Here is a 23,962-nt window from a genome sequence, read left to right as displayed (position 1 = left end):
GCCCTCTAATAGAGTTATTGGTGAATGTGCAGTTTATCTTTCCTGTGTAGCTAAACATTCCAGGACTACTGTTTCAGGGGGCAGAATTTGTAACTGAAGGCCTTCAATGAACAATGCAAAAAAGTAGAGGAAAACAACAGAATGGGAAAGACTAGAGATCTCTTCAAGAAAACTGGAGCTGATATGGAACATTTCCTGTGAGGTTAGGCACGATAAGGGATGGAGATGGTAAGTACCCAACAGAGGCAGAGAGATTAAGATGTGGCAAGAATACACTGAAGAACTATACAAAAAAGATCTTAATAACCGGGATAACCATGAAGTGTGGTTATCACTCACCTAGAGCCAGATACCCTGAGTCTGAAGTCAAGTGGACCTTATGAAACATTAATACAAATAAAGCTAGTGGAGGTGATAGAACTCCAGCAAAGTTATTTCAAATCCTAACAGATGATGCTGTTAAAGTGCTACACTCAATGTCAGCAAATTTGGAAAGCTCAGCAGTGGCCACAGGACTGGTAAAGGTGTTTTCATTCCAATCCCAAAGAAGGGCAGTGCCAAAGAATGTTCAAACTACCATACAATTGCATTCATTTCACATGCTAATAAGGTTATGCTCAAAATCCTACAAGCTAGGCTTCAGCAGTATAAAACCAAGAATTTCCAGGTGTACAAGCTGGGTTTAGGAAAGGCAGAGAAACCAGAGACCAAATTGCCAACATTTGTTGGATCATAAGAGAAAGCAAAGGAATTCCAAAAGAAACATCTATTTCTGCTTCACTGAATAAAACTGTGAATATTCTTAAAGAGTTTCACTGGAAGGACTTATGCTTAAGCTCCAATGTTTTGGCCACTTGATGCAAAGAGCTGACTCACTGGAAAAGACCCTGATGCTGGGAAAGATTGAAGGCAAAGAAGAGAGCAACAGAGGATGCGATGGTTAGACAGCATTACTTGACTCAAAAGACATGAATTTGAGTAAACTTCGGAGAGTGAAGAACAGGGAAGCCTGGCATATTGCATGCAGTCCCTGGGGTCACCAAGAGTGCGAAAGGTCTAAGCAACTGAACGACAACTGTTACCAAGTCCAAGCTTGATCTGCTCGCCACACAATAGGCCAATGAATCCGAGAAATGAGGTGTTGAGGCAAGGAAGAGAGAGACTTTAATCAGGGAGCCAGCAGACTGAGAAGATGGAAGGCTAGCGCCTCAAAATAACCATCTTATGGGGTCTGGAGGCCAGGTTCTTTTATAGATCAGATATGAGGAAGCAAAGTAAAATGGCCATTAATCTTGCAAACATCTCCTCAGGCAGGGGATGTGTTCATTTCTTCCTTCCTACCATCCATAGGTAGACAGGGTTCTGAACAAAGGCACTTTAGTTTAATGGTCAGGCAGAGGGTCAGGATTCTCTGAGGCAAACCATTCTGTATGATTATAGTAACAAAAGCAATGAAAAGCAAGTCAGAGAAACAGTTCCAACATGGAGTCAGAATTGGCTTCCTCCCTGCAACACAACTTGTCTCCCACTTCAATACTAGTGTCAAGGATGGCGCTAGTGGTAAAGAAAAAAAAAAAAAGACTCGGCTGCCAATGCAGGAGACCTAAGAAATGCAGGTTAGATCCCTGGGTCAGGAAGATTTCCTGGAACAGGAAATGGCAACCCACTCCAGTGGGTTGTCTGGAGAATCCCACAGACAGAGGAGGCTGACAGGCTACTGTCCATAGGGTTGCAAAGAGTCAGACACAACTGAAGTGACTTAGCACAACACAGCACACATAGGGTCATGGTACTCAAAACACAAGAATTACCTAGGAGTTTTTTAAACAAGCTCAGGACCTGCTCTCGACCTAGAGAATCAGAATCTGTATTTTAAAAAGATGCTAACTGATTCATAAGCACATTAAATTTTGAGAAACTACTCCAGGCTACAAGAGTAATTTCTCTAGCCATATTTACATGAAGTCTGGCAGTTCATGGGGTTGCAAAGAGTTGGACACAACTGAGCAACAACAAAGCTGAAACCAAGTGTTTTCCACACTGCCCATTCCTTGCTTCCATCTTGCCCTCTGCACGTTTTTCTTTATCTCCAGATTAGACGTAAAAGTTGTGCAGGAAATGAGATAATCACATCCTGTACACAGAATCCATATGTTTCCACCCTGAACCCATTCCACAAAGAAGCAGAAGGGATACAACAGCTCTAATGTTTAAGTTCCAGGGCTCTAGACATTTTGGCGCTGCAGAAACTTCTGAAGTTATTCAATGTAGTGTGAAAGTCACTCAGTCATGCCTGACTCTTTTCAATCCCATGGACTGTACCCCGCCAGGCTCCTCTGCCCATGGAATTCACCAGACAAGAATACAAGAGTGGGTAGCCATTACCTTCTCCAGGGGATCTTCCTGACCTGGGGATTGAGCCCGGTTCTCCTGCATTGCAGGCAGATTCTTTACTGTCTGAGCCACCAGGGAATCTTCAGTGTATAGGTTACTGAAAATCTGATTATCCACTGATGGTATTTATAGGGCATGCTGGCTGCTGCTGCTAAGTCGCTTCAGTCGTGTCCAACTCTGTGCGACCCCATAGACAGCAGCCCACCAGGCTCCCCCATCCCTGGGATTTTCCAGGCAAGAAGACTGGAGTGGGTTGCCATTTCCTTCTCCAATGTATGAAAGTGAAAAGTGAAAGAGAAGTCGCTCAGACATGTCTGACTCTTAGTGACCCCATGGACTGCAGCCTACCAGACTCCTCCGTCCATGGGATTTTCCAGGCAAGAATACTGGAGTGGGATGCCATTGCCTTCTCCATATAGGGCATGACTGTACTGTAACTTATTTTTCTAATAAACATGCCAGAATTTATATAACCAACTAATTTTTGCCCTCTTCAAAGGAGTCACCCTAGGAAAAAAATAAATGTAAATTTGTTTAAAAACTTGTCACTTTTCTTTCAGAATTATTAGATAAAATATAAGAAATTCCTTCTCCTCGTGTCATTACTCTCTAGCCACCTCTAAAGTCTGAACAATAATTCCTAGTTTAATCACTTTATCATTTTTATCATCCAGAATCATCTGGTTAGCTATATAAGTAATTTCCACAAATTAAAAGTCCATGAGTCTACAAAGATTTATCACTCTAGTGGAGACTCATAGAGCATTCAAGGCCACCTTTTAAAAAAGGTTTGAAATAAACATCATCTCCTTTCAAGAGAGTATCCATTCCGATATAGAATCTGGTACATATCTGACCAAGATTATATTTCTTAACGAAAGTGAAAGTCACTCAGCCGTGTCTGACTCTTTGCAGCCAGATGGACTGTATAGTCCATGGAATTCTCCAGGCCAGAATACTGGAGTGGACAGCCTTTCCTTTCTCCAGGGGATCTTCCCAACCCAGGAATCAAACCCAGGTCTTTTGCACTGCAGGCGGATTCTTTATCAGCTGAGCCATCAGGGAAGCCCAAGAATACTGGAGTGGGTAACCCATCCCTTGTCCAGTGGATTTTCCTGAACCAGGAATCGAACCAACCCAGGTCTCCCGCATTTCAGGCAGATTCTTTACCAGCAAAGCTACCAGGGAAGCCCATAGTTCTTAATAGTTGGCAAGTATAAACTCCAGTACTTTGGCCACCTCATGCGAAGAGTTGACTCATTGGAAAAGACTCTGATGCTGGGAGGGATTAGGGGCAGGAGGAGAAGGGGACGACAGAGGATGAGATGGCTGGATGGCATCACTGACTCGATGGACATGAGTCTGAGTGAACTCCGGGAGTTGGTGATGGACAGGGAGGCCTGGCATGCTGCGATTCATGGGGTCACAAAGAGTCAGACATGACCGAGCGACTGAACTGAACTGAATTGAACTGATTCTTCTCCATTTATAATACAGAAGAAAATGACAGGATTCCTAGATGGCTCAGTGGTAAAGAATCTACTTGCAACACAGGGGATCTGGGTTTGATCCTTGGGTCGGGAAGACCCCTGGAGAAGGAAATGGCAACCCACTCCAGTATTCTTGCCTGGGAAATCCCATGGACAGAGGAGCCTGGTGGGTCACAGTCCATAGGGTCACAAGAGTAGGACACAACTTAGCAACTAAACAACAAGAAAACGATGAGGCAGAAAAGCAAATTTCACCTTAAAAAAAAAATGCTCCAGATCTACTTTAATTCCAAGAGATTTATCTAGATTGAACAGTATTATTTTCTACTATTTCTAGTTGTACAGTAAAGCAAGTAGTGAAACATCTTTCGTAATATACTACAGATTTTTATTGCTTTTACAAATGTTATTTTATCTGTATATGTAATATATATTTTCATAAATTACGAATGACCTGATCCCATTAAAAGTTTCCGCAAATGTGAAAAAATCTTATTTGTCAATTCATGACAATGAAAAAAAAAAGATTAATAACTTTCTTCCACAGAGAAAAGTGGGTATAGAGACTAGTTCTGACAGCATTTCACATGGTAAAGTATCAAAAAGTCTGATAAACAGCCCCCTTTTCAGGGGGGAAAAAAAAGATTTCAATGTGTTCTTCCTTTGAACTGTTCAGTAACCCCAGGTGATTTTTAAATTGGGAGGCAGATTACTGGCAATAAGTTCATCAAATTTAGATCTATCCTGAACAGGCACAGTATAGAAATCAAGAACATCTCTAACCCTGCACATCTGGTGAAGCCTGGAGTTAGGCACTGCATGGCCCAAGTCATCAGCTAAACGTGCTAAGAAGCTGAACTTCATATGAACATCTTCCAGCGAGATCTCCTGCCAACTGGTAGGAACAGATGAACCAAAAACTTCTTTGACATGAGATTCCAAACGACTCTGGAGATCTTTAGGTGGTATGTATGCTTGGCTTCGTAAGGGTGGACACACCAAGATAGGTTCTTTCTTCACCTCTTCTACTGTCTCAGCTACCACTGGCTGTTTCTCTTTTCTGGAGGGATCAAAAACAAATAAGTGAATCTTCAGTTCACTGCATTAAGGAAGTTGACAAGTTGACGAACACCAGACTTAATTTTGCCCATCAATCTAAATTAATATACTGCACAATTACTTATACTTAACTCTAGGCACTGTTGAGAAGAATTAAATAGGTCTCTGCCCTTATAAATTCATAGTTGAACTCAGCTGGCACAAAGAGAAAACAAAAGCTACCTTCAGATTTTACATGCCCTAAGAATTTCCAGGAATGAATGAAGATGGTAAATCCTCTGGAATTTCTGGTCCTCCCAGATCCAAACCCAATCTACCTAACTTCATTTCCCACTAATATCTTATATACATTCTATGCCCTACTCAAACTGAATTACCTTGTTTCCCACTCTTCTGATATCACATTAGCTCAAGTTATATCCTACCTTAAGTATTTATCTTTCACCTCCAATTACAGAATTCTTAATCCATCCTTTAAGTTCTAGGACAAAACTCTTCTCTCAAGCTTTACTTGATTTCCTCAATCAAATATAGCACTTTTCTCATAGCACTTTTTAAAAAAGTGAAGTATAATTGATTTACATGTTGTGTTAGTTTCAAGTGTACAGCAGTGATTCAGTTTTGAATATATTTATGTGTATATTGTAGTGTGTATACGTTAATCCCAAACTCCTAATTTATCCCCCCCTCTTTTCCCCTTTGGTAACCATAAGTTTGCTTTCTATGTCTCTGAGTCTGTTTCTGCTTTGTAAATAAGTTCATCTTTTTTTATTTTTAAGATCCTACATATATCATAGCACTTAATATTGTTCTCAGAGCATACCTCATTCCACCTGAGTTTTAATTTTATTTACATTCTACTCCTCTTACTAGATCAGGATTTCTCAGCGCCAACATTACTGACATTTTGGACCAGATAATTTTTTATTGTGGGAAGCTGTCCTGTTCACTGTAGGTTGCTCAGCAGCACCCCTGGCCTCTCCCCACTAAATTCCAGTTGCACTCCTGTCCTCCAGTTGTAATAACCAAAAGACATTGTCAAATGTCCCTGGTAGACAAAACTGTCCCCAGTTAAGAATCACTGTGTCAGATTATAAACTTGAATACAGAGATGTGTTTAGGAGTCCTTTAAAACAGCTTGTGTAACTATTTCACATGGGCCAATGTGAGGGAGTCTGTCTTTACACATTATTTCAGTGCTTAATATCTGTTCATAAACTAACTCCTGATTCCTAAGGAGCTGTCATCTGATTGGGATCGGTCATCCGTACCGAAATTGGAGGGTATCAGAAATGGACATTAGTCAAGGAAATGATTTGTAATGCTATTCCTCTGTGTCTATTCAAAGACTCTTCCAGTTACCAATCCCTCTTTCTACATCAATTCTTTATCAATTTCTCCCTATCTACTATTCTCATGACACAAAAATATGCTGTAGTATTTCCCATCTTTAAAGGAAATAACCTCCAGATTCCATGTTCCACTCCAGCTGCCTTTACAACAAAACGTCTCAAGAGTTGCCTACACAACTTCTGTACCTCCTGACCTCCCATTTTCTCTTGAAATTACTCCAGTTTCACGACTCATCGCAATGAAATGTAGTCTATTCCCTGCATCTCAGTAATCTCTTACACAAGCGTACCTCATCTTATAGCACTTCATAGATACTGTGTTTTTTGACAAATTGAAGGTCTGTGGCAACCCTGCAATCAAGTCTATGGGCACCATTATTCCAACAGCATTTGCTCACTTAGTGTCTGTCACATCTTCAGAATTCTCACAATACTTCAAACTTTTTCAATATTTTATTTGTTATGGTGATGACCAGTGATCTTTGATTTACTATTGTAATTGTCTTGAGGTGTCACAAACTATGTTCCTACAGACAACAAACTTAACTGACAAATATTGTGCGTGTTCTCACTGCCCCACCAAGTGCTCTCTCCCTCTTCTTGGACAACCCTGTTCTCTGAGATACAACAATACTGAAATTAGGTATGGAAGAATTGCCCATCTTTTACTTTAAATCAAAAGCTAGAATGATTAAGCTAAGTGAAGGCATGTCAAAAGCCAAATTAGGCTGAAAACTAGGACTTCCAGCTAAACAGCCAAGTGGTGAATGCAAAGAAAGAGTTCCTGAAGGAAATTAAAAGTATGACTCCAGTGAACACACAAATGTTAAAAAGCAAAACAGTTTTATTCCTGACGTGGAAAAAGTTTTAATGGTCTGAACAGAAGATCAAACCAGCCACGATATTTCCTTAAGTCAAAGTCTAGTCCAGATCAGGGCCCCAACGCTATTCAATTCTATGAAGGCTGAAAAAGGTGAGGAAGCTGTAAGTGGAAGCAGTGACAGATTTCATTTTCTTGGGCTCCAAAATCACTGTGGACGGTGACTGCAGCCACGAAAGTTAAGACACTTGCTCCTTGAAAGGAAAGCTAAGACAAAACTAGACAGCATGTTAAAAAGCAGAAACACTTTGCTGACAAAGGTCAAAGCTGTAGTTTTTCCAGTAGTCATGTATGGATGTGAGAGCTGGACCATAAAGAAGGCTGAGCACTGAAAAACTGATGCTTTCAAACGGTGGTGTTGGAGAAGACTCTTCAGAGTCCCTTGGACTGCAAGGAGATCAAACTAGTTAATGCTAAAGGAAATCAACCTTGAATATTCATTGGAAGGACTGCTGCCAAAGCTAAAGCTTTAGTACGTTGGCCACCTGATGCAAAGAGCCACCTCACTGGAAAAGACCCTGATCCTGGCAAAGACCGAAGGCAAAAGGCGAAGGTGGTGGCAGAGGATGAGATGATTAGATAGTATCACCAATTCAATGGACATGAATCTGAGCAAACTCTGAGACAAAGTAAAGGATGGGGGAGTCTGCGTGCTGCAGTCCACGGGGTAGCAATGAGTGGGACAGGGCTTAGTGACTGAACAACAGGAAAGGTTGGTTCACGAGGTTTAAGGAAAGAAGCCGTCCCTATAACAAAAGGGCAGGTGAAACAGCAACTACAAGTTGCACCAAGTTATCCAGAAAATTTAGCTAAGGTAATGAAAGTGGCTACACTAAACAACTGATTTTCCAGGTAGACAGAACAGCCTTCTATTGAAAAACGCCATCTAGAACTTTTATAGATAGAAGAAAGTCAATGCCTGACTTCAAAGGACAGGCTTACTCTGCTAGAGGCTAAAATAGCTGGTGACTTGAAGTTAAAATCAATGCTCATTTACCATTCTGAAAATCCGAGGGCCCTTAAGAATTATGCTAAATCTACCAGGCTTGTGTTCTATAAATGCAACAACAAAGCCTGAAAGACAGAACATCTGCTTACAACAAGTTTTATCGTATATCTGAAGCCCACAGTTGAACCTACCACTCAGAAAAAGATTCCTTTCAAAAAATATTACTGCTCATTTAACAACACACCTGGTCACTTAAGTAAGCTCCCTGATGAAGATGTACAAGATTAATATTTTCATGTGTGCCAACACAACTTCCACTCTGCAGTCCATGGAGCAAGGAATGAGCTTTACTTTCAAGTTTTATTATTTAAGAAACACATTTTGTAAGGCTATAGCTGCCATAGACGATTCCTCTGATGAATCTGGGCAAAGTCAGCTGAAAATGTTCTAAAAATAATTCATCAATCTAGATGCCATTGAGAATATTCATGATTCATGAAAGTGAAAGTCGCTCAGTTGTGTCCAACTCTGCAACCCCAGACTATACAGTCCATGGAATTCTCCAGGCCAGAATACTGGAGTGGGTAGCTGTTCCCTTCTCAGGGTACCTTCCTAAGCCAGGGATCGAAACCAGGTCTCTGGCATTGCAGGCAGATTCTTAACCAGCTGAGCCACCAGAGAAGCCCATTCATGATTCATGGGAAGAGATCAAAATAGCAACAGAAACAGAAATTTGGTAGAAACCAGTTCTAACCCTCATGAATAATTTTCAGGGGTTCACGATATCAGTGAAGAAGTAATTGCAAATATATAAGAAATAGCAAGACAACTAGAATTACAAGTGACCCCTCAGACATAATTGAATTGCTACAATCTCTGGTGGCTCAGACAGTAAGGAATTTGCCTGCAATGTGGGAGACACAGATTCCATCCCCGAGTTGGGAAGATCCCCTGGAGACGGGAATGGCTACCCACTCCAATATTCCTGCCTGGAGAATTCCACGGACAGAGGAGCCTGGCAGGCCACAGTCCATTGGGTTGCAGACAGTCGGACACAACTGAGGAACTAACACTTTCAGTTTCAGGTTAAAACCTCATCATTGAAGAGTTGTTCCTTAGGAATGAGCGAAGAAAATAGTTTCTTGAGATAGAATCTACTCTTGGTAAAGATACTGTGAAGATTGTTGAAAAGACAACAAAGGACTGAGAACATTACACCAACTTAGTTGATAAAGAAGGGGCAGAGTTTGAGAGAATTGATTTTAATACTGAAAGAAGTTCTACTGTGGGTAAAATGTTATCAAACAGCATTACATGCTACAGAGAAATCACTCATGAGAGGAAGAGTCAATCAACGCTGCAAACTTCCTTTTTGTCTTATATTAAGAAATTACCAGACACCCCACCCTTCAGCAACGAACACCCTGAACTATCCTTCGCCATTAACATCAAAGCAAGACCCTCCACTATCAAAAAGATTATAACTCTCTGAAGGCTCAGATGATGGTTAGCAATTTTTAGCAATAAACTATTTTTTAACTAAGATATGCTTATTGTTTTCTTAGACATAATGCTATTGACATTAAACACTACAGTATGGTGTAAGCGTAACTTTAAATGTACTGGGAAACCCCAAAATCTGTATAACATGCTGAGATACTTGCTTTATCACAGCAATCTGGAAACAAACTTATGCAACTCCAAGGTATGCCTGTACTGCTCTAGTTTTCTTCATAATTTACCACTTTTTGAAATTACACTTGTTCACTTTTTCCTCCACCAAAACATGCTTTATGAGGACAAAGATTTGGTTTATCTTATTAACAACTGCATTCCTCACATCTAGATAGTAGACACCCTAGAAATACACCCTAGAAATGTTAAATGAGTCAGTGAAACAAACTTGAAGGAGATTTAAGAGACAATAAATACTAACCAAAATATAGGGAAAACAAGGACTTCCCTGGTAGTGCAGTGGATAGGAATCCACCTGCCAATGCAGGTGACATGGGTTAGATCCTTGGGATGGAAATGTCCCACATGCCAAGGAGCAACTAAACCCACGCGCCACAATTATTGAGCCTATGCTGTAGAACCCAGGAGTTACAACTCCTGAGCCTACATGCTCTAACTCCTGAAGCCCCGGCACCTAGTCTGTGCTCCACAAGAGAGAAGCCACTGCAATGAGAAGCCCACACAAGGGAGCGGAGAGCTGCCCCGACTCCCTGTGACTACAGAAGTCTGAAAGCAGCAAAGAAGACCTAGTGCAACCAAAAATTAAATAAACAAATCACATATAAAAAAATAATCAAAACAAAATGGAACAGAAGGAAAGCTAATAAAACATGAGCTGATGAGAAAAATCCCTTTGGGTTGAAAAAGTTTTTGTTGGAAACTTAAGAGCTTATACAGTGTTTCTTGAGGTTCCTACAAATCTTCATGTCCTAACACTAGTCACAGACTTACTTTCACAAAATTTCTGCCCTGCAGAAAAAGCAGCAGATGGGGAGAGTTAAGAGACGGGATTCCTGATCCAGCCCTGTCACTAACTTGCTTTCTGACTTATAGCAAAATATTGCTATTTCCTTCAGGTGCAGGCTCGGTTTACTCTTGCCAAAGCACTCACGCTCTGAGAAGGGACTCTGTTTCGCTGCTGCATCCTATATAAAGAAATGCTGGGCCAGGGCAGTTGTTTAATACCTATTTGAGTAAATCAATGCGCGGACAAAATGAGGACACTGCACTCTGAATCTTTCTTGTGAATAAATATACCCCAAATGAATTTAGTTCAGCGAACACTTTCACATTCATGTTCTAAGTTGCCTGTCCTAAAACAGTCATTTGTTTCCCGACACCACACTATATTCCGCGTCTGGAACACGTGGTCAGTAAGTATGGTTTACCTAATAAATTAACAAGTGAAACGGAAGGAGAAGGGGGCGGTATTTCTGTTCTAAGATGAGTAAACTGGGGGCACACGAGGTGGACCCCACCACTCGCGGAAACAGGAGCTGAAGCTTCTGAACTCAGAACCCTCATGCACTTTCTCATCCTTTCTCTGGTAAGGCGCAGGACCATGGTCCCGTCTTAAGTTCATCATTCTCAGTTCCTCTCCTTACTTTCTGTGAGCATGACCCACGGTCTAACCTTCCGCTTTACCTGAGTCGAGACCAAAATTCTCTGCGTGGCGCCCCTGAAGCTACCACTGTGAGGCTTTTTCTGCCAACGCCGGCCACCCAGAGCGCCGCCATCTTCGGGGAGACCTTGGTAACAGAGCTCCACCCGCGGGAGGCAGAGGCACGCGAAGATCAGCCAGTAATATGTAAGCTTAGTGGCATGTGTCCTTTTCCGGTTGAGACTTACCCAGGCTCCCTCGCCTTTTGCACTCCGGGAAGTGTAGTTCGGTCGCCATGGCCGTGGCAGGGTGCACCCCAGCGCTCTCTCAGAGCATGACGGGAGTTGTAGTTGAGGGGCGTCCCGGGAAGGTTCCCGGTGACGCCTTCTGGTCCGGGGGCGGGCGGTCACAGAGCAGGGTTCCTGAAAGCAGCAGGAACTGGCAACCGGGAGGAGGCTCTAGCGAGGCCTGGAAGGCTGCACAGCTAGGCAGGGGGGTGCGGGGTGGGGGCGGCCAAGTAGCGCTTCTGACAGGCTGCTGGGGTCGTGACCGCTCGGGGCAGGACCTGGCCAGATCCAGCCTAGAGGCCTCACTTTCTTCGGGCCTAATATTCAGCGGCCGGGTAGGCCTTGCCAGGGCCTCCTTTTCGTGCGGCCACCCGGGATTCCTGCCCTGATTTTCTGTCTAAGAGATGGCCTCGCCGAGTCCCCCGCCACAGCCAAAGGTAAGTCGCCCCTCGGAGTATTCCTGTTCTCTCGCCTTTACCTAGCTCGCTAGGCCGCGCCACCGCCCCCACCCCCCTTTTCGGGTTTTTAGGGCCAGCGCGGTGCAATGAAGTACCCCCTAATGTACTGGGGAGCCCTTCGCGATCACACTGCCCAGTGGCTCCTTTTTTCAAGAGCGACTTGATAAATCTAAAGAAAATTAGTAATGCTCCAAACTAGCGTTTTCATTTATGAGTTCTTCCAGGTGAGGTTATTCTACACCTGCCCCATGCCTGGATCCAAAGTAGACGCTTAGAAAAATTAACATAATTGAGTTGAAAAGGGTCGTAATTGAGTTGGAACGGGATGAGGAGGTGCAGGAAACTTGGGAAGGCCTTAGTGCAGCTTACTAAAAGTAAATTATTAGGGCATACTGGGTAAACCTTATCCATAAGCTCCTCACTACAGAGGACAGAGATCCAGCTGTGTTTTCCTCTAATTTGAGGTGTCCGAATTCTGTCTGTTCCCAGAATTGAGTCTCATTTGTAACTCTTAGTTATCATGTTCCTCCTAGCCTACTCGGCCCTGATAAGTGGTTGTTTCTGCTACTTTCAGCGGTAGAATTGTCCTTGAGACAACAAAACTGACTACAGAAATCATACTATTTCAGGGCTTGCTGACATTTGAGGATGTGGCTGTGTTTTTTACCCAGGAGGAGTGGGATTATCTGGATCCAGCTCAGAGAAGCCTGTATAAAGATGTCATGATGGAGAATTATGGAAACCTGGTCTCACTGGGTAAGAATCTGCTGTTTCTTGGATCAAAATAGCTAAGAAACTGTAAGAAAGCAGAACACATGAACTAGTACCATACCAAATGGCTTTGTTCCAAGGCTCCAATTCAGACCTTTCAGCCATGAATTGTTTCCATGGCTCTCATCCCTACCGTCCTTACAGTGACCAAAATACAAGCTTTTCTGGCTTCCATCCTCTTAATCTCATTCCCATATTGCTCTGTACTTTGCCTCCTAGCTCATCTTCCCACTGCTTTCCTCCCACCCCTTTTCACTCTGCCTTCTGGAGCCCCTGTTTCTCTTCACATGGTGTTCCCTACCCCTCCTGGCCTTAACTGAAACCTGGCACTTTCCCAAGGACACTACTTCTCTGGCAGGGGCGGCTTATTCTCCCACATCCTCTTCCTTCCCCATCTTTTGTCTCAGGGCTGAAAGGGAAAAATAATTGTTCTAACTTTTTCAGTACTGTTCCCAAAGCATTAGTTTTCTACCTTCAAACGTAATTTCTCTTTTGAGGTCTCAGCTGTCTTGCTCTACCCTCTTAATTTCTTTTCACTATCATCTGTCAATTTATTTATTTTATTTTTTTTGGTGTCTCACACATAGATTTTGTCACGTTTCGGAATCTTCTCTCTGTTAACCCACACCATCATGCAGTCATTACTTCTGTCTCACTATATCTTCAAGGACCCTGCTTTTCCATTCTTATTAAGCACCTCACATCAATGATCACACCCTCAATTTTGTTATAACAGGCAAATTTTAAACCCCAATATCTTGTATTGTGACTAATAACCTTAGTCTTTCTCAGGTAGTAGATGTTTATTGACTATAACTAAACAAGTCAACAAAACAGACATGATCTCTGCCCATGTGGAGCTTACTATAACTTCCTACCTGTCTACCTTTTCTCCTTTCCTACTGAACCTGTTTATTCTTAATCTTTCCTTTTCCTTGACTTCCTTTTTTCCTCCCAGGCTCTTAGTTCCCTCCTGCTTCACCTTCTCATCTAACCATAGCTGCTGCTGCTGCTAAGTCGCTTCAGTCATGTCCGACTCTGTGCAACCCCATAGATGGCAGCCCACCAGGCTCCCCTATCCCTGGGATTCTCCAGGCAAGAATACTGGAGTGGGTTGCCATTCCCCCCTCCAGTGCATGAAAGTGAAAAGTGAAAGTGAAGTCACTCAGTCATGTCTGATTCCTAGCGACCCCATGGACTTCAGCCTACCAGGCTCCTCCATCTATGGGATTTTCCAGGCAAGAGTACTGGAGTGGGTTGCCATTGCCATCTCTGCTAACCCATAGATCTATATATAAAATGATCACCAGCATGCTGTCTTGCCACTTTGTCATTATGTTCTACCCATTCTGCAAACTTGAAGTCCTGTACTGGTTATAAAATCTGCCTTTTTCTCTTACCTGATTTGCTGAACACAGCAAGAGAAGTTCTGTAACTGAAAGAATTGATGCCCTGCATATATACAGGTGGTTTCCTTCTGGATATAAAAACCCAGTGGTTTTATCAGCAAATTTTTTTATAATTGATTTGCTCCTACCCCTGCTTCTTTTAGTGACTGTTTCAGAAACTTTGAGTTTTCCTTGGGTTCATCACTCAGTGGTGGACCTCACCTTCTGTTTCACAGAGAAGATAGAGACCACCACACATGAACTCTCAAGTTTTCTACCCCTCATTGCACGCATAAGGTTGCACATTCTCCAAGAATGTATCAGTCTTCCCCCGCCACCCCCCACCCGTGTAATTTGATGATAGGTATGTTCATGGCGCCAGAGCTCTCCTTTGAGCCACAGTCTTTCTTGCTGCTCCTGTAACCTACTACTTATTTGCTTCACAGCCAGATTTTTGTAAGAGTGGTTAATGTGTATTCTCTACTTCTTTACTTCCCGTTATCTCTAAGCCTCTTTTTGTACCTCTGCCACTTACCTTCAGTTGTTTAACATTCGTCAGTAATGACCCAGTTGTCAAATACAGTAGATTCTTTTGGGACTTCCATTTCTTTATAGATATTTGAAACTCTTTATTGCTTCCTTCTATTTCTTTGCATTCTCAGACTTTCTCTCAGTCTATAAACCTACCTTGGCAGGTCTTAGTTACACTCAGGTAATCAAGTATGTCGTGATAAGTCTCAAATCTTTATCTCTACTTAAGTAGAGAGAAAATATGGAGCCTAGTTGCCTAAATAAAAATCCCAATTCCACTACTTATAAGACTTGTGACCATGGGTGAATTACTTAACCTTTCTGTGCCTGTTTTCTTTTTTTATATAAAAATGGAAATAATAATAATCCTAATCTTAGGATTATTGTGAGCATTAACTCAGTTAATATATGTAAAGCATTTAGGACACTGACAGACATGTATTAAGTACAGTGTATAAATGTCAATTGTTACCTTCATCATCATTGTCATTATCTTCTCTGTTGAACTCCAGCTTCTTAGTCATCTCCTTTTGAAGACCACATAAGTAACTCACATCTGGCAGATCTCAAATTATCTACCAAGATATAAGGGCCTCCTCTTCAGAATTCAGTACTCCATTCTCTGTGCTGTCTTTTATATACTTCCATTGTTGAATTTATTATAGTGTACCATAATTATTATGTTATATCTCTATGCAGACTGATCTTCAAGAGGATAGTAACTGTATTCTTTCATTTGATTTCTCCAGCACTTAGCACAGAGCCAGGCATATTATATGCTTCTTAAATATTTGGGTGACTGAGTGAGTATACTTAAGACTCAGTATCTTTTGACAAGATTATTGCACTAGCTTGATATCTAGCCCCTTGCCTCCAGTTTCCCTTTCTTCTAATATATTCTCTTTATTGCTACCAAACTGATTTTGTGTTAGTTAACTGCTTACAACTTCTGGTGATTTCTGACACCTTAAAGGATTAAAAAACAAAAAAAAATCTTAATTTCTTGTCCTGTATACTGGAACCACCTTATATAGCTCCTGTGTAGCTTTCTAGCCTCATCTGTTGTTTTCAGCATACGACTTCATTCTCCAGCCACATCAGATGCTAGGTTTTTTTTCCATTATGCTATGGTATCTCTGAGTCACTGACAGCTCTTTCCACCCATATAGTGTCCTGGTTGATAATATCAGGTGAATGCCCAGCCTTGCCTGTGCCTAGTATTGTAAAATAGCAGTGAGCCCATCTGTGATCTGCGTTCAGGCTCTCTTCTTTATTGTAGCTGAAATGCAGCTTTTCATGAGTTATTATTTCTTCCTCCACAATCTTTTCATCTTCCTGTATAAATTCTGTATCTACCCCCTTGATTTGTGCTCCCTTGATGAGAGATTATGGTTACTCAACTATTCCAGTGTAGTGTTTTCTGGCATTTCATCCTGTTACTCTACTTAACACAGCTTGTCTAGCTTGGTAATTTTGCCTCTTCAGTCATACCTATCCTTTCCATGCTGATTTTTCTTTAAAACCTGCAATAACTACATTGATGACAGCTTGATCTCTCACTTCTTGACCTTTCAGTTCTTTCAGTTAATGTAGACTTCTTCAGTTTTGATAACTTCTCTCCAGACTGCTAGAGCCAGATTGGACCTTAGTCTCTTTCCAAATATTTATTCAACTGCTCATTCATTCAATAAATAAATATAAAGCATTGTGGTTGGCCTAAAAATGCAAGTCCTTCCCCATTCTCTTATTGTTTTGTTTTGTTTTGTTTTTCTCCTAGAAAACTGAGAGAACTGCACTTTGAGGCACCTGTTTACTCTAGAAAAATTAGCTATGACCAGAGGATGGGAACATACAGTACAAGCGTGGCAGGTACCTCAGAAGGTGGTTACAGCTACCAAGCCCAGGTCTAATGGCTAGTCATTTCCAGGCTGCTCTGTTTGGCAGCCTAGATTCACTTGTTTTACATGTCTCTCTATTTGACCTATTTGTTTTCATGCTAGTGCCTCTGTGTTTTATTTACTTTAGCAATATATTATATTTCATGTCTGGTAAGATAAAGTCACTCTTACATTCTCTTTGAGGTTATACAGCTGACCCTTGAACAATATGGGTTTGAAATGTGAGAGTCCGCTTATTTGTGAATTTTTTTCACTAAATATGTACTACAGTACTATACAATCTGCAATTGACTGAATCTGTAGGTGCAGAACCATGGATATAGAGGGCCAACTTTAAAGTTATATGTACATCTTCAACAGAGTGGAGGATCAGTGCCCCTAACCTTCATGTTGTTCAAGGGTCAGTTGTACTTAACTAGTTTTCTGCATTCTTCCAGTTGAAATTTAGATTCATTGGGGTTTTTTAATTGGTTCATGGGATTTTGGATTGAATAGTTGTTAGTTGGTTTGGGAAGAAGTAAAAGCCTTGTAATATTGACTCTCTTTGGCAATTGGTTGATTCTAGTTAACTGTCTTATGTCCTTCAGAAAAATTGTATGGATTCTTTTATGGATCTTGCATTTCTTGTTAGATATATTCCTAGGCCTTATGGTTTTTAATATGAAGAGCATATTTCTTTTCCTATAATATTTATTAACTAGTTATTCTTGGTAGTAAGAACCAGTATTTGTTCTATATCTTAGTCCTTTCATAGCTATTATATTTCATTTAATTCTTTTAGGAATTTTGGGTAGGTGGTCATTGTTGTTCAGTTGCTAAGTTGTGTCTGACTCTGCAACCCTGTGGACTGCAGCATGCCAGGCTTCCCTGTCCTTCACTGTCTCACAGAATTTGCTCAGATTCATGTCCATTGAGTTGGTGATGTCATCTAACCATTTCGTCCTCTGCCACCCATTTTCTCAGAATTCTCCACTGTGACTTGTCTGTCTTGGGTGGCACTGCATGGCATAGCTCAGAGATGCATTGAGTTATGCAAACCCCTTTGCCACGACATAGCTGCATGAAAGGGAGGCAGTCATATCATCTGCAAATAATGTAATTTTGTATTACTGCTTTGAGTAAAACCCTGGAACAATATCCACTGAGTAAATGTTATGAAAAGACATTAACACAAAGTCTCAGAAAGAACTTGTAATCCAATGGAAAATACAAACTGAAGTACAGTGTAATAATAGCTATAATGCAGTTATAGACAAAGGATGGTCATCAAAAACAGAACTCTTAAATCATCTAATGGATTAAGTGAAGGAACTTTATAGAGGAACTATTGCATTGCATTGAATCTTAAAAAGAAATTAAGAGATTCTCAAGTAAACAATGCCAGTGGATATTTCATAAATATGAGATATGCAAAGAAATACCATAATGACTAAAGCATAAGCAATTTACACACTTAAAGTGTGAGAGCATGGGAAGGAGAGTGAGTTGAAGCTTAGAGACCTCAAGAAGTACTGATATCATAATGTAGAGAGATTTGGTTTGATTTTAGAGATAATAGGATCTGTAGGTAGTGACATGATTAGAATTCCATTTCATGAAAATCTCTTCTGGATTCAATGAAATAGATAAAGACCAGAGCCAAAGATTATTAGTTGGCTTTTGCAGTAATCTATGGAAAACAGAGAGGGCAAATGCTAAAGAGTAGAATCATTGATTTTGGTGATTGATTAATAGTAAGAAAAAGGGAGAAAATCTAGAATGATTTCCTGCTGTGGGACTGTAGGCTGATGGACAGTTAATGCTTCTGAAAGGAACATGATTAAAGGTGGAGATGGACATGACAAGTGATGATGGTAATGTTATTTGTGAGACCTTTTTGAGACAGCTTAGTGGCAACATTCAGAGAGTGTGTGTATATAGAGCATGATGAGGATATAAACATGGATAGTAATATCTTTAAACAATTGTGGAGAAGAGAAATGCATGAGGGAAATGTATTAGAAAAGGCCAAATAAGAAGTATGAAGAGAACTAGAATACAATAGCATAGAAACCAAAAACAGTGTAAAGGAATGGGAGTAGTCAAGAATATCACATGCTGCATGTAAAATAAGGACTAATAAATGTCCGTTGCATTTGCTACTTGAAAGTCATTGGTGATTTAATGAGAACTTTCTCTAGATACTAGAAACAGAAACCAGATTTTATAGTAGATTATCAAGTAGATTGAATGGGAAGAGATTGAGTGTGGAAAACATAGTTAGAAAATGGAGAGGTACAGTGTTAAGATTTTTTTTTCAAAGCTTGGATTTCATCTAGAAAAGGATTTCAGGTTCAAGATAAAGTTGGATATATTTTGTATTTTGGTAAGGTGTACACGACTGAGCGACTGAACTGAACTGAACTGAAGAAGGTGTATGTAGAATTCTATGGAGAATACAAATTGAAGAAAGAGGAAGAAATGGTAATAATTGAACAAGTGCCCAGAGGCAAGTGGGATTGAGAGAGTAGATGACTTAGCCTTGGATAAGAATGGGATATATCTTCATGTAGCAGTGCAGGTAATTTTAGGTACAAGACAGATTGATGAGGCAGTTCTCATCCTTTTTCTTTGAGTGAAAGAAAAGACTGTCTACTGAAAATGAATTTGAGAGACAGTACTGTAAGTAGCCTTAAGTAAAAATAAAGTTTCTTAGGGAAATAACAGAAGAGGGGTTTTTTTTGGAATAAAATAACGACTGGTTTGAAGTAAGTGAAAAGAAAATTCAAAGATGACTCCACAGTTAGAAGATTATAAAATTGAAAGAAAAAAGGAGGTATAAAAAAGGAGAAATTGTTAGGGTCAAATAAGAATTTAGTGGTGATTGAATCTTCTCATGGAGTTATCCACCAGGCAGCAAGAGATAGAAAATCAGGAAAGAAGTCAGAGGCAGACTTAAGTGTCCCATATGCTGCTCTGTTTTATTATAGACCATTATGTTATCTTTTTTCCAATGCATGCAAGATTATCATTTCTTGGATGTCATGCAAACTCCCAGTTGGAAATGAATAGTTCCAACATGGGTCTTATATCTTTAGAGGAATGAGACTCATCTATACTTGAAGAATGTGGTATCTGTGGTAGGTGAAGTCATGAACTACCACAGGCTATTCTTTTTCCTAGTTTCTTCCATTAGCTCTAAACATGTTCTTTTTTTCCTGCTTTTCTATATAATAGAATCCATATCACTTCAACTCAGTTTTTTAAAGCCATTTATCTCCATATAGGAACTATTTTACTTAGTATTTTCTTTGTCATATTCTACTCTTTCCCTATTTGTACTTATCATCTATTCCACTTGTTAAGAGGCTTCTTGCCTTATCTCTAAATTCTAATTCATTATATTAATACAGTGCCTGGAATGCTTTTATTTGCAACAAATTCTTGGTAATGAATGAATTGTTTCCTCTGGTTTTTGTCTGTTTTCCTTCTCAGCATCATTTTATGTGTTCTTTTCTGTCAGTTATTTGGCTTATTCACATTACAGTAATGCTACTTCATCCTAAGTTTTTCTGAACCTGCTGTTTTCTTTCCACATTGTCCTTTCTTTCCTGATAGCTAGTTTGTCCTACTATTACTTATTTTATTTCTTTGTTACCCTTTCTTTAAGGAAAACATTTCATTTTATCAGAAAACTAGTACTAAATAATATTTATATAGCTTGTACTGTTTGCCAGGTAGTTTTAAATGCTTTATGTATTTGAACTAATGTAATCATCACAAGCGTGCTGTGATACAGTGAACTACATTTTATGCACATAGTAGATTATTTTAATTATCTTATTTTTATGACAGTTTCTCCTTGCTGGCAAAGAACTAGGCTGACATTGCTGTTTTCCATTTATTCCAGATGTTTTAAACAGAGATAAGGATGAGGAGCCAACTGTGAAACAAGAAATTGAGGAAATTGAGGAAGAAATGGAACCACAGGGTATAATAGTTACAAGAATCAAAAGTGAAATTGACCAGGATCCCATGCATAGAGAAACCTTTGAACTTGTTGGAAGGTTAGATAAACAAAGAGGAATCTTCTTATGGGAAATACCAAGGGAATCTTTGACCCAGGAACAAAGAATGTTCAGAGGAAACACTAACATTATCCGTAAGAGACCAAATTCAGAAGAGAAATGTCATAAATGTGAAGAATGTGGAAAGGGTTTTGTCCGCAAGGCTCATTTCATTCAACATCAAAGGGTCCATACTGGAGAGAAACCTTTCCAATGTAATGAATGTGGGAAAAGTTTTAGTCGCAGTTCATTTGTTATTGAACATCAGAGAATTCACACCGGGGAAAGGCCCTATGAGTGTAATTATTGCGGAAAAACCTTTAGTGTGAGCTCAACCCTTATTAGACATCAGAGAATCCACACTGGAGAGAGACCCTATCAGTGTAATCACTGTAAACAGAGCTTCAGCCAGCGAAGAAGCCTTGTTAAACATCAGAGGATTCACACAGGTGAGAAACCCCATAAATGTAGTGACTGTGGGAAAGCTTTCAGTTGGAAGTCACACCTGATTGAACATCAGAGAACACACACTGGTGAGAAACCCTATCACTGTACCAAATGTAAGAAAAGCTTTAGTAGAAATTCGTTACTTGTTGAACATCAGAGAATTCACACTGGGGAAAGACCCCATAAATGTGGTGAATGTGGGAAGGCCTTTAGATTAAGTACATATCTTATACAACACCAAAAAATCCACACTGGTGAGAAACCTTTTCTTTGTATTGAATGTGGAAAAAGCTTCAGTCGGAGCTCATTCCTTATTGAACATCAGAGGATCCATACAGGTGAAAGACCTTATCAGTGCAAAGAGTGTGGGAAAAGCTTCAGTCAACTTTGCAACCTTACTCGTCATCAGAGAATTCACACAGGGGACAAACCCCATAAATGTGAGGAATGTGGAAAAGCCTTTAGTAGAAGCTCAGGTCTTATTCAGCACCAGAGAATCCACACCAGAGAGAAGACTTATTCATACAATGAAACCAAGGAAAGTTTTGACCCAAATGGAGGTCTTGTTATACAACAGGAAGTCTACCCTAAGGAAAAATCTTATAAATGTGATGAATGTGGGAAAACTTTCAGTGTCAGTGCTCATCTTGTGCAACATCAAAGAATCCACACTGGTGAAAAACCCTACCTATGTACTGTATGTGGGAAAAGCTTCAGTCGGAGCTCGTTTCTTATTGAACACCAGAGAATCCACACTGGTGAGAGACCCTATCTTTGCAGACAGTGTGGCAAAAGTTTTAGTCAACTTTGTAATCTTATTCGACATCAGGGCGTTCACACAGGTAATAAACCCCATAAATGTGATGAATGTGGGAAGGCCTTCAGCCGGAACTCCGGCCTGATTCAGCATCAGAGAATACATACAGGAGAAAAACCTTATAAGTGTGAGAAGTGCGACAAAAGTTTTAGTCAGCAGCGCAGCCTTGTCAACCATCAGAAAATCCATGCAGAGGTGAAAATTCAAGAAACCCATGAATGTGATGCTTGTGGTGAAGCCTTCAATTGCCGCATTTCTCTTATTCAGCATCAAAAATTGCATGCTACATGGATGCAGTAATGTGGAGAAATATTTAAGTTCAGTTTGACTTGAGACCAGGTACCCAAGTGCAGTTTCAGTATGGCTCAGTGTGAGTCACTCTTAGTGATCAAAGCAGATTCTCTTTGGCCTCAGGCACATGGTTTCTAAAGATTCTGTGAATAATGGGCAGTGCCCACATGCAGTTGAAGACTTCATTACTCTTCATTTTGATCAGAGAAAGACTCAGTAATTTAAGCATCTTTTTTTTTTTCCCCAGATCTCTCAGTGGAGAGGTTAAACCCAAGTTCAGAGCACTTAATTATAATTAATAAAAGGGAGAAGAACAAAGTTGCATATGCCTAGGGGAGCTGGAAGCAGCTGATGTTAGAAAACTTAGTCCTCTGGCACCGAAATATATGGTGGTTCTTTGAGTTCCACAATATGTTTGGCTGTGTGTTCCAAAGTTCAGTAGTTAAGCATATGTTTTATGTTTTCAAGGAAACAAAGCCCCCGTTTTTTTTTAAGAACTGACATCCAAAGCTGTTGTCCTTGTTGAAGCCAGTTTGGCATGTGGCTTAAAGGCAGTTCCAATGCCATGTGGTTCCCAGATCTGTGAAATGAGTGGACCATTAATTCTACATGTAAAGATTATGTAACAAACCTAGCAAAGGTGTTACCAAGGAATCTTAGGTAGTGCCTTTTTTCCCCTAAGATGGGCCCAAAAAGGTGGAGGAAGACACTGTTCTTTGTGTGCACTCCATTCTGTGAAAGATATTTGTAGTCCTAGACAGACTAAGTCTTATTCCTCTACTACCAGTAGCATGTGAAAGTGTAAATATTTTGATTACTGAGAGTTGGAAATAAAAAAGACCTGGAGTCTACGCTAGGAGACAGATATTTTGGTATGCCTTGGTTTTTATGGTAACTAGACTTTGCATGCAATCTTTATTTCTGGTTCTAGGGCTTCCCTTAGTTAATGGTTATTATAAACCTATTAATTCATTTGTTCTAGTCATTAAATCTGTTTTGTTTTTTGCTTTGTGTAAGAGTTTATTTATTACTCCATTGTAAAATCTACCCTGTCAAATGCATTACTGCATTTAAAAATTAGAATCAAGAATTTAAATTGCTCTGATTTGTTCTACATCTGACTAGTTACCTTTTCTGGGATAGTTCAATTGAGGTTAAGTCTTTCATTCCTAATTCCAAATCACCAGCACACTCTTATTCTAGATTTCTTAATAGTTTAAGCAAAAGACCTCACTTTCTTCTGTAACCTAGATATTCTACTTTTTCTGCACCAGTAGTTCTCTAGCCCAGGTTCACAACTAATAATGAGGTTCTTAGACCTGTTCTCTGTTTTGAAAACCTAATGCAAAGTGTATTTTTGCAGCATGCACACTAAACATTTTCTCTGCTCTTTGCTGAAGTTGCATTGTTTCATGTATGGTTATCTAGCTGAGCAGAAGTTCTGGCTGTTGACTTCACTTTAATTCGGGGCCATGGTAGTATGAGGTGTTCCCACCATAATTTTTAACATACTTGAATGTGAATCTTGGATCTTAGATCCAAATTCCAGTAACACTGAAATGGTTCTTATGTGTTCAGTTCATTGGCTACAAAAAAGCATAGCCAGCAAGGTTTTTGTTTTTGTTTTTAAGCAAGTCCACTGCAGTATACACTGCTTTTTTCCAAGAAAATGATAGAAATAGGCAGGGGTTTTAGAGAGGGATATGAAGTTCGTAGAAGACCAGGAAGGAGAAAGTTGAATCTTTCAGGAGGAAATGACGCCTAAGATGAGACAATCGAGTACTAGAAA

General features: G+C 40.2%; 2 protein-coding genes across 7 annotated transcripts; one reads left to right on the top strand and one right to left on the bottom strand.

The window, feature by feature from the left end:
• Positions 1-4,155: 4,155 nt before the first annotated feature.
• On the bottom strand, positions 4,156-11,431 carry MRPL50 (mitochondrial ribosomal protein L50). The gene is made up of 2 exons (XM_005904073.2): positions 11,284-11,431; positions 4,156-4,944 (listed from the first exon to the last, which is right to left on the bottom strand). The coding sequence occupies exons 1-2, from the start codon at positions 11,373-11,375 to the stop codon at positions 4,557-4,559; spliced, it is 480 nt and encodes a 159-aa protein (XP_005904135.2). The 5' UTR covers positions 11,376-11,431; the 3' UTR covers positions 4,156-4,556.
• A 216-nt stretch (positions 11,432-11,647) lies between these two features.
• On the top strand, positions 11,648-23,179 carry ZNF189 (zinc finger protein 189). Of its 6 annotated transcripts, none has more exons than XM_005904070.2 (3): positions 11,648-11,963; positions 12,614-12,740; positions 20,462-23,179. In XM_005904070.2, exons 1-3 carry the CDS (start codon positions 11,931-11,933, stop codon positions 22,180-22,182), a joined length of 1,881 nt encoding a protein of 626 aa, XP_005904132.2. In that variant the 5' UTR covers positions 11,648-11,930; the 3' UTR covers positions 22,183-23,179. The 6 variants fall into 6 exon arrangements, with proteins under 6 accessions (XP_005904132.2, XP_005904133.2, XP_070231289.1 ...); XM_005904071.2 differs by having other exon boundaries at positions 11,649-11,963; positions 12,656-12,740; XM_070375188.1 differs by lacking the exon at positions 11,648-11,963 and adding an exon at positions 16,452-16,543 and having other exon boundaries at positions 12,642-12,740.
• The last annotated feature ends 783 nt before the right edge of the window (positions 23,180-23,962 follow it).

The sequence above is a fragment of the Bos mutus genome, chromosome 8 (assembly GCF_027580195.1).
Source record: "Bos mutus isolate GX-2022 chromosome 8, NWIPB_WYAK_1.1, whole genome shotgun sequence".
NCBI lineage: Eukaryota > Metazoa > Chordata > Mammalia > Artiodactyla > Bovidae > Bos > Bos mutus.
This window is presented reverse-complemented; position numbering and strand designations above follow the sequence as displayed.

Bases quoted from the DNA above. Each gene is read 5' to 3' on its own strand.
- ZNF189 (XM_005904070.2), top strand. From the start codon at position 11,931: ATGGCCTCGCCGAGTCCCCCGCCACAGCCAAAG. The intron at 11,964-12,613 runs GTAAGTCGCCCC...ATACTATTTCAG, and splicing joins GTCCCCCGCCACAGCCAAAG to GGCTTGCTGACATTTGAGGA. The intron at 12,741-20,461 runs GTAAGAATCTGC...CATTTATTCCAG, and splicing joins TGGAAACCTGGTCTCACTGG to ATGTTTTAAACAGAGATAAG.
- MRPL50 (XM_005904073.2), bottom strand. From the start codon at position 11,375: ATGGCGGCGCTCTGGGTGGCCGGCGTTGGCAGAAAAAGCCTCACAGTG. The intron at 4,945-11,283 runs GTAAAGCGGAAG...TGATCCCTCCAG, and splicing joins GAATTTTGGTCTCGACTCAG to AAAAGAGAAACAGCCAGTGG.